This window comes from Cervus elaphus, chromosome 27 (assembly GCF_910594005.1).
Source record: "Cervus elaphus chromosome 27, mCerEla1.1, whole genome shotgun sequence".
Taxonomy (NCBI): Eukaryota; Metazoa; Chordata; class Mammalia; order Artiodactyla; family Cervidae; genus Cervus; species Cervus elaphus.
The window spans coordinates 45,745,032-45,755,439 of NC_057841.1; the positions used below are offsets into that span (position 1 = coordinate 45,745,032).

At 53.6% G+C, this 10,408-nt stretch overlaps 1 protein-coding gene across 1 annotated transcript; it reads left to right on the plus strand.

Moving 5' to 3' along the window:
- Window positions 1-1,038: 1,038 nt before the first annotated feature.
- On the plus strand, window positions 1,039-9,570 carry TUBB6 (tubulin beta 6 class V). The gene is made up of 4 exons (XM_043889272.1): window positions 1,039-1,196; window positions 1,417-1,525; window positions 3,110-3,220; window positions 8,260-9,570. The coding sequence occupies exons 1-4, from the start codon at window positions 1,140-1,142 to the stop codon at window positions 9,321-9,323; spliced, it is 1,341 nt and encodes a 446-aa protein (XP_043745207.1). The 5' UTR covers window positions 1,039-1,139; the 3' UTR covers window positions 9,324-9,570.
- The last annotated feature ends 838 nt before the right edge of the window (window positions 9,571-10,408 follow it).

A 10,408-nucleotide genomic window follows, 5' to 3' on the forward strand; every position in this document is an offset into this window, starting at 1 on the left:
CCGGATCTCTCTAAGACTGACACTTCCTCCGTCCTCCAGCTTCGCGCCTGTGCCCAGGCGGGACACCCGAGTTCACATCCCCCACCTCTGCAGGCGGAGGAAGGCCGGGACTCAGGGGCGGGGAAGGTGAGGGAACCGTGGGGGAGGGGGGAAGCTTTCCTTCCAGACTCGGGAGGGAGAGGCTGCTAGGCTGTGCAGGGCGTGTGTGTGTGTGTGTGTGTGTGTGTGCGTTTTCAGGTTTAGCCGTGTGTTCACTGTAACCTGACTCCATCGCGAACGGTTCGGACTTGTCAGAACTGAAGGGCGCCGGTATTTCAAAACCGAGAAGCAGTAGGCCGGGGACGTAAGGACTCGTGCCCACGGCTGAGTCGGAGCGCAGGGGTCAGAGTCACCCCGAAAAGATCCACTCCCGAGTCCCCCGGCCTTTCCACCGGCTGGGTTTGAACCCGCGGCGCGCGTGGACCTTGCGGTCCGGGGACCGACGCCGGCGGCTCCGGGCAGGCGCGCCTCCCTAGTCGGCTCCACGAGACCGAAGCGCGGGGAGTCTCCGTTCTCCCTCCGGGCAGCGTAGCGAACCGGGGGGGCACTGCGGGGAGATTGTCCGCTTCCCCGCCCGCCCGCTCGGATGGGCGCCCCAGGAACCCGCTCTGTCCCAGCCCGGCCTCCGGGCGGGCGTCCCTCCACTGTTCACTGGTCGGTTCTCCCTCTGGGACCGCGCAGGGTGGAGGAGGCCCGGGGAGGACGGCCCGAGGGCGCGCAGGGGCGGGGTGCCCGGGGCGCGGGGAGGCCTGCGGGGGACGGCGAGCAGAGGCGGGGACGAGCGGATAGAGGCGCACCCACGGATGGGGCCCGGAGTGGAGGCGGGACGGAGGGGCGAGGGGGTACGGGGGCGGGAGTGGAGGACCTAGTCTGGCTCGGGAGTTAGGGAAGAGCAAGCGGACCGGGTGCCGGGGGGACGCCGGGTGTGGGCAGGGCGCCCGGATGGCTGGGCAGGGGGGCGCGGCCTGGGAGGGGGCGGGCCCAGCCCTTGGCCCGGGCGGCCGGGGGAGGGCCTGGGAGGGGCGGCTGGAGCCGGGTGGGGGACCCGAGCGCACTTGCAGCAGTCGCCGCGCCGTCCGAGCAGCGAGCGCTGAGCGGCCATGAGGGAGATCGTGCATATCCAGGCTGGCCAGTGCGGGAACCAGATCGGCACCAAGGTGGGTGGGCGGCCCCCCACGCCAAGCTCTCGGGCCGGGGCCGCGCGGGGCACGGGCGGCCCAGGGGGCGTCACGGGGACCCTGCCCGGCTCCCCGTCCCCCGGCCCCGGAGCGGCTCAAGCGCGCCTGGAATCTGGCGGCCGCTCCCCGCGCCCCGCCCGCCGGGCCGGCCCTGGGGTACCCGGGCTGACCGTCTGTCCCCCTCCTCGCCCTTTGCTAGTTTTGGGAAGTGATCAGCGACGAACATGGCATCGACCCGGCCGGAGGCTACGTGGGTGACTCTGCGCTCCAACTGGAGAGAATCAACGTCTACTACAACGAGTCCTCGTGTGAGTGGCGCGATCCGCCATCCCCCCCAGACCCCGCCTTCCCCCCCGGACCCCGCCATCTCCCCCAGGACCCCGGCCATCCCCCCGGACCCAGCCATCCCCCCCACCGGACCCCGCTATCCCCCTTGAACCCCGCCATCACCCCGTCCATCCCTCTCTGGGACCACGGCACCGCCCTGTGGGACCCCTGCCATCCCCTGCCCCCACCCGCGGGCCCCCCGGCGCGTGGGTGGTTCGCGCTGGAAAAATCCTCCCGGATGTAGCCCGGCGCCCGGCTCCTCCCTCGCTCCCTCTGGGGCGGGAAATCCGCCGTCGGTTGATTTCAAACAGGCTCTTGACCTCTCCTGGTCTGAGCTCTTGAACCTGACCTGTTAGTGCTGTGAAATCAGCTTAGTGGGGCATGTCCGGCTCTTTTTTTTTTTTTCCGGTTTAAAATTTATTTCCTAATGAAGGTTTTTGGCTAAAAATTTGAAAAACACTACCTCAAAAGATTGTTCTAGCCCTTTGCAGACCTCCAGAAAGACTTTATGCCCACTGGAAGATTGACCTCCATGCAGGCAGGGTCTTTATCTGGCGGAGTTTAGTTTAGTACCAGCCTTGTCCTGGGGAGCTTCATAGGTATCCTGGTTACTCCTGTACTTTATTTTTGTAACAATGTTTATTGTAAAAGTGATACATAACATTCACAGAACAAACACAAAAGGAAGATACTGAAAGAACACCCAGGAAGTGACAGGAGCTGCCCCTCAATACATGCACCTGTGTCCCCAGCTTCAGAGATAATCATGCTGTCCTTAGAGTCACTGCTGGTCATCCACAGGAGAGCTGGGAAGAGCAGGACACATAAACCACGGGGTTTTATTCATTAAGCAGCTATGACAAAAGGTCTGGAAGAGCAGGGCATAAGCAGTGAGATTCCTGGATGGCACTGAGAAAAGGCCAGTGTATATGGCACTTGCTGGTCACCCTCAGGCCAGCCTGCTGACATTCTCTCTTCAGCCTGAGTGTGTGAGTAGCAGAACAGGAGTTGCAGGACAGTTCCCAGTGCAGTCCTTGTGACCCCACCCTCACAGGAGCCTCTCTTGCCAGTTGGCATGAGCACATGCTCACTTGTCCATAAATGAGACGGTTCCCCAGGAAACAGCTGTGGGCACACCTGATCCAGGTGCACAGACCTGCTTGTGGCTTCACATGCGTGTGAGGGAGAGAGGTGCAAAAGTGTCCTGGCAGCATGGCTGCTCACTGCCACATGTATGGGTTATTTCTGTGGAACTAAAAAGTTGAACTGTGCATGAAGGAGGGCTGGGAAATTCAGGCGACAGGAAGTCCGGAGACCTCACTTCTCATCCTGCCTTTTCCGGGAACTTCCTGTGCCCTGTGCCTGGGCTGGCTTCCTCACCCGGACAAGTCCAGGGTGGATTGTGTTTTCTGAGGCTCCCCTCCCCCAGGGCTGAGACTCTGTGACCCTCAGAAAGCCTGCTTTGTACATCGCAGGCGGCTGTGCTGGTGGGACTTGCTCTGGGCAAGTGTGTTGTCCCAGGAACCAGAGACTGACTCTCATGGGTGAGCTCTGTTCTCTTTCAGCTCAGAAGTACGTGCCCAGGGCCGCCCTGGTGGACTTGGAGCCGGGCACCATGGACAGCGTGAGGTCTGGGCCTTTTGGGCAGCTCTTCCGGCCTGACAACTTCATCTTCGGTAGGTTCCGTCTTTCCTGCTTTCTTCTTCCTCTTTTATTTTCTAAACATCCAGCTGATTTGTGTGCAAAATTAAAAACATCACATGGCATAGAAAAGCTTAGAATGGAAGTCAACAGTCGCCAACCCCATCAAGGCGGCCTCTTGAAGGAAAGTAAACTTTGATTCTCTAAATGAAATGCTTACTAGTAATAATTCTTGATTTTGAAACATTTTAGACATTAACTTCTTTTTCCTTCTCATAAATTACTAGCATAAAAAGACGATGATAATTTGTCTGTGGTTCCTATGTTGCTCGTCAGTGTGTTTATACCTGTGTTTCTTGTTCCATTGTCTATAGGCTGTTCTTTCTTTCCAGAAGCAGGTACCATATGAATTGTTTTATCAGGTTTGGGCAAATCTTCCTTTCCTCTTTCTTCACCCAGAACGTGATGATAGCACCTGTTCCTCTGCAAACTCCTAAAGAAAATTATGTAAAGTGAAATGAAGTGGCACTGTTAATGTGACCAGCCTCCATCGCCTTCGAGTCATGGTTTTGGGGAGTCAAGGCAGAGTCTTGGGACATCTTATTGGTACATAAATTGATTCCCTTGGATTGGACTCAGGCCATGTGACCTGTTATAAAGGTGATTCAGCAAGGTACATGCTCATGAATAAAAGACCTCTTGGTATCATCTGCTTCCCCATCACCATGGCAACCTGCACAAACAGTGGGACAGATGAAGCTTCTAGTAATTTGTTCAAGGGTTTTTGTCACCTTTGATATTTCAAATAGACCAGGACAAAAGGCTCTGGTGCCCCTTTTATTACGGCAAAAAAAATTTAAATTATCAATACTTTTATAGTCTACAAGTGGGGACATTTACATTCTTTATCTTTTCCTAAGCTAGACTTTTGGTAATTGTTCTCAAGCAAAGGTGCTTCTAGATTCTGCCACCAACATGGTCACCATTAGCTACATGTGGCTATTTAAATTTAATTAAAGTTAAATAAAATCAGTCTACTTTCTCAGTTGTACTCCACGCATTTCCAGTGCTCAGTAGCCAAGTGTGGTTGGTGGCCACCACATTGGACAGGGCAGAGCTAGAATACGTCTAGCTGTGCCCTATCCAATGTCACTGCAGAAAGTCGTTATCAGACAGCAGTGCTCACAGCCTTAAAAGAGATATTCTACCAGATTAGGGGAGTGAAGACTGTACCAATACAAAATAGCTTTAAGAGTGATTTTTAACAGTTGACACTATTTTTAACTAAGAAAATAACATGTTTGCCATGGAGAATTGAGAGGACCCTGCATGTCTGAACCCACTGTGTGTGCTGTTGGCTCAACAATTGTTTTTAAGTCATTATCCACTTAATAAAAGAGTCTGAGTTGCCTGCAGATTCACAGTAGGTGAAAACTATAGTTTCACCCCATTGCCTTCAGGGTGGGTGAATTTTTTTTTAAAAGTGTCATTCTGTATTCAGATATAGTTTGAAGTGATTCAAAAAAAACACTGACTTGAAGTAACTATAATTTTAAAAATGAAACTTCTCTGCATTTGAGTTTATGCTTTAGAAAGCCACACCTTTTTCTTAACAAACTGCTGGTTGCATGGCAGCTACGCCTGTTAGTGGAGAGAGTTTTGTGGGACAGAGCAAAGGAAGGCAGACCTCGGGCTTCTCTGTACATGTAACTTTCTCTCCCAGATTCAGGGCTGGAAGGGAGTCAAAGAGCCTGGAGCCCTGAGACTTAACCCACACCCTGTGTGAGCTGGAGGTGAACCAGGGGCGGGCTCTGAGGCCTCAGGGATTGTTGCGGCACTGCTTCTACAATCTGGAGCCGCTGGTTAATGTCCCAAACTCTGATTGCAGAAGACGTTCAACTCCTGACCCCCAAATATTTAACTGGGAACGTCTGTTGCTATGAGACAGTGGCAAAATATTTTCAGAAGCCTCCAGCTTCCTCCTCTTGGTCAAAGGCAGAGAAAACTTCACATCTGATCACTGTTAACACCCAGGAGACCAAGGGACTGTGTGACCTGGAGGCAGCAGAGGGTCCAGGCCGAGGGGCTCCACTGACCTTGGCTACGTGTCACCTTGAGTCCCCACTGTCCCCTGTCATTGGTTTCCACGTGGTTTCAGTCCTTGTCCTCGGGGCAGCTGTGAAGGGGCATCAGTTCTAACCCAGCTCCAGGCGGGAAGCTGGCCCAGCCATGTGCTGGCTTGCAGGGGGAGGTGGCGGAGTCTTGGGGGCCTAGGAAGGACATGACAGTACTCCAGCCTCATACAAGAAGGCACCCAGCCAGGTTTCACTGTGGAGAGGCAATGTTTGTGAGCAAGAATGCAGCCATCTCCTGGGGGAGGCACGTCCCAGGGGCTGTACACCTTGTAGGAGGCCGGGCCGCCCTCCAGAGTCTGTCCCTCTCAGACCGGGCTCACTGGCCTTGGTGATGTCACTCTGCTCACAGTATTTAGGTGGTTCCCTCTTCTCTTCACTCTTACAAACTGTCATCTGGTGAGTCTCGTCCACGCATCATTCTGCGCCTTCTGTGCCTATGGGACCAACTGTGATCCATGTTGCCGACTTGCCCTCTGTGGAGGCCCATCCCCCCAACACCCCCAGCGGCTCTACTGTCGGGGGGGCCTTGCCCCAGACTCCCCTCTTCACTGTGTTTCCAAGCTCTTGAGCTCCGTCAACTTCATGGGAGGCGTTGAATCTCCGTAGGTTAGTGTGCCTCTGCCCACTATAGTGGGGAAGTATAGTGAGGAATACTCTGCGTGTTTGTCACTTGCGTCCACCCCCCCATCCTTTGCCCAAGTCTTCCTAGAGGCTGTCATTGTCCTTATGGATTTTTAGATGTTTAATCACTAATAATCAGTACCTCTTAAACTTACTGAAGAATCACAGCATTTTGGTGGTTCTTGTTTTGCAGAATTGCACTTTGCACCACTGAACTTAGCACTGACAAATGCTGTGGAACATCCAAAGACGTTTGAGCTAAGACTCCTTGCTCGTGTGAGGCCGGCCCCTAGGGGTAACTGTAGGTTCGAGGGGTGTCCTGAGTGGGCCCCGCCCCGAGTGCCCAGTGCCTGCCTTCTGCTATGGTGCTAGGAGGGTCTCCATGGTCCGTCCTGCTGTGTCACCACCCCCAGCTCTGTTTCCCCCATCAGTGCATGGGGGTGGGGATGGGATGGTGGTGAATTGTTGCCACCAGCAGGTGTAGACAGAAATCAGGGTAATGTCTTTGGTGTAAGGGGGAGAGGTGTGCACAGCGCTGTGCCAGCAATGCCTGGGCCCCTCAGGTCCTCTTATTTCTGAGCCCACCTGACGTAGCCAAACACCCTGCCCCCTCATCCTTCAGCCAAGGGACCACCACAGTCTCTTTCGTTCCATATGTGGGGAAACTTTGATAAAGAGGCTGATGGATCTATTTTTTCATTTTTTATAATACATGATTCTTCTTTTCAAAACCAAATTTGAAATACCCACATACTAAAGAAATATACTGCCTTAAAGAGCCTTCCTGGCTTCCTCTACAGCTGGGTTTTTCAGCTTCACTCCACACTGCCTTCTTACCAATGAACGGGAAACAGCAGTGCCTTATCTTTTTAACTTGTCATTAAATAGGTCTGTGCATCATTTACTTTTTTTTTATCATTTACTTTTTTATTGCTTTTTGTAGTGTACCTTACAATGTGCTCTAGAATTCAGTTCTTAATGGTTTCTCTAATGTCCCTTAAAATGCATATTAACATATTGATTTGAGTTGAAGACTAAAGCATGTTTTTCTGACAGAAAGTAGGTGTTACCTGGGCTTCCCAGGTGGTGCAAGTGGTAAAGAATCCCCCTGCAAATGCAGGAGATGCAAGAGACGTGGGTTCAATCCCTGGGTCGGGAAGATTCCCTAGAGGTGGAAATGGCAACCCACTTCAGTATTCTTGCCTGGAAAATTCCATGGGCAGAGGAACATGGCGGGCTACAGCCCATGGGGCTGCGGAGAGTTGGACGTGACTGAGCGACTGAGCACCCACACAGGTGCAGTCTGGATTATCCACCTGGTAACAGGGCTGCCTTGCCAATTAGGCTATATCGCCAATAGTTTTCATTATCTGAATGAGCTAAATCTGCAGCCTAAGGCGTTGACAAAAATATATTTGAAACACTTCATTAAAAATCATACTGGTAACATTGTGTTGGAATTAAGATTTCAAATTTTCCAACCTTTCAAAGTATGCCAGACCACATGAAGAGCCTTTCAGTGAAAGAACATCAGGTTAATCTTGGTGCAAAGCCTTTTGGAATCTTCCTGCTGCAGAAGGAAAGTTATTGATGCAAGTCAGGTGTTTCCAATTCTGCTTTCCAGAAACTTGACTTTGGGGCTTAAAGGTGGTTAAAAATACTTTCTGATGGTGTAGGTCAGTATTTAGTTTTCGGCGTTTAACTCTGAAGATCAAATAATTGAACGAAATTGCTAGAGTACAGTTAATTCTGTTTACATGTTTATGTGAACAAGATTTCTCAGTGTTTGTTGATATATATGTAAAAACAAAGAATAAGGAATAATATGGATGCTAAACCTTGTCTCAATCTGGCAATATTTGATGTTCACACTTGGATAAATGAACTAATGGAAAAAATATAGTTCCTGATGATGATGAATGAGGGGCCCCATTAACGAGGGAACATATTACTGTTTTGAAAAGGAAGTATTTGTACCTAGTTCAAAATTCAAGAGAGCCCAAAGGATAGGGGAAAGAAGTTTGTTTCTTAATTTATACTTTTTGTTCCCTTTGTCTTTTACTTTGCGGGAGAATTATCTTTTTAAGAGTGAGAATGGAATTACCAAGTCAGAACGTGAGTACATCTTAAAATTGGCAGATTTCCCTTGTCTGAAGTGGCCGGTCACCCTCCTGTGCTCCAGTAGTGCTGGGGGCCTGGGGCCCACATCTCACTCTGTTATCTATTCGCTTCATGACTTGTCTTAACCGTACTGACGGCCCCTCACTCAATCCCTGTAGCCCTGTCTGAATCACGTCCCCTCTCTTGCTTGACACCAGGACAGACTGGCGCCGGCAACAACTGGGCCAAGGGCCACTACACGGAGGGCGCTGAGCTGGTAGACTCTGTCCTGGATGTGGTGCGGAAGGAGTGTGAGCACTGCGACTGCCTGCAGGGCTTCCAGCTGACCCACTCCCTGGGCGGTGGCACCGGGTCTGGGATGGGGACCCTCCTCATCAGCAAGATCCGCGAGGAGTACCCTGACCGCATCATGAACACCTTCAGCGTGATGCCCTCACCCAAGGTGTCGGACACAGTGGTGGAGCCCTACAACGCCACCCTGTCCGTGCATCAGTTGGTGGAGAACACAGACGAGACCTACTGCATTGACAATGAAGCGCTGTATGACATCTGCTTCCGCACCCTGAAACTGACCACCCCCACCTACGGGGACCTCAACCACTTGGTGTCGGCCACCATGAGTGGCGTAACCACCTCCCTGCGCTTCCCGGGCCAGCTCAACGCCGACCTGCGCAAGCTGGCCGTGAACATGGTGCCCTTCCCACGCCTGCACTTCTTCATGCCTGGCTTCGCCCCACTCACTGCCCGTGGCAGCCAGCAGTACCGGGCCCTGACCGTCCCTGAGCTCACCCAGCAGATGTTCGATGCCAAGAACATGATGGCGGCCTGTGACCCGCGCCACGGCCGCTACCTGACTGTGGCCGCCGTGTTCCGGGGCCCCATGTCCATGAAGGAAGTGGACGAGCAGATGCTGGCCATCCAGAACAAGAATAGCAGCTACTTCGTGGAGTGGATCCCCAACAACGTGAAGGTGGCCGTGTGCGACATCCCACCCCGGGGCCTGAAGATGTCGGCCACCTTCATCGGCAACAGCACGGCCATCCAGGAGCTGTTCAAGCGCATCTCGGAGCAGTTCTCGGCCATGTTCCGGCGCAAGGCCTTCCTGCACTGGTTCACAGGTGAGGGCATGGACGAGATGGAGTTCACTGAGGCCGAGAGCAACATGAACGACCTGGTGTCCGAGTACCAGCAGTACCAGGACGCCACGGCCGATGAGGGCGAGGAAGCTTTTGAGGATGACGAGGAAGAGGTCAACGAGTAGGGGAGTGTCCTGTCTTGGACGCCAAGGCTCAGAGGTCTTTTCTCCAAGCCTGGTGTGTCTCCTGGCTGCCCAGGGGAGTCCCATCTGAGTGTGGGGACAGGCCTCTCACAGGGGAGGCGGACTGTCCTATCCGTCATCTGGGATGGAGGGCGTCAGAAGAGCGGGAACTGGCATCCCTGCCCAGACATCAGACCAGAAGGGACACAAAAGAACTCATGGGCCATAAATAAAGGGCTAAATAAATAAACCTCACCGTCTCTTACGTGTTCACCTATGTCTGGGAATTAGGGGCTAGAAACGATGTGCTTTCGTCCTGTGACCACACCCGGGGCTTCGAGGTGCCGTCTCTTAATGGACGTGCAGCGCTCAATGTAGACAGCCTGTACACGGTAAACCTAAGTGCTCCCCTGTCTTTCAGACTCTGCTTTCCTGACAGGGCCCTCACCTCCCGGGGAGCAGCCCATTCCACTCAGGGCAGGGCTTCCTTTCAGTCGGAGGCCCTCAGGCGGCCCTGAAACTTACTGGTGGCCAGATGACTCCTTGGGAAGCAATACACCCCAAATAAAAGCCTGTGTCCTGGTTTCCAGCCAACACTTACATCCCCACAGGATCTTTCATCTGCGTGTGGCCCTGGGCTAGTCCGCCCAGCCTCCCCTAACAGCTCCACTGGCATTTGGAGGAGCCACAGAAAATGACCCTCAGGCTTCCTGCCAGGGCACGAGGTGGGTGGGGGGCTGGGCGGAGTTGCTGTGGTTCCTCCAGGGGTTGCAGGCCAGCAGGCAGGCCCCATGGGGTGTTGGGAGGTGGCTAGGGCCAGAGGGAGGGGGAATGGGCACCAAATAAGGATCCCTCCCACCCCACACTAAGCGCCCTCTGCCCTCTGAGGCTCCAGTCTCTCCAGGCAGCAGACTCCCTTCCCAAAGTCTGGCTCCTCCCCTGGTGAGCAGTGTCAATCCAACTGCTTCAGCCCAAGTGGTGTATCATGGTGCGTGGAAGCATTTGAGGCTAGTGCTGGACCCCTGCCCAGCCTCCCAACCTGCTGTGGGCCCCCAGGAACTGCTGAGCCACAGCCCACAGCGTCCCCA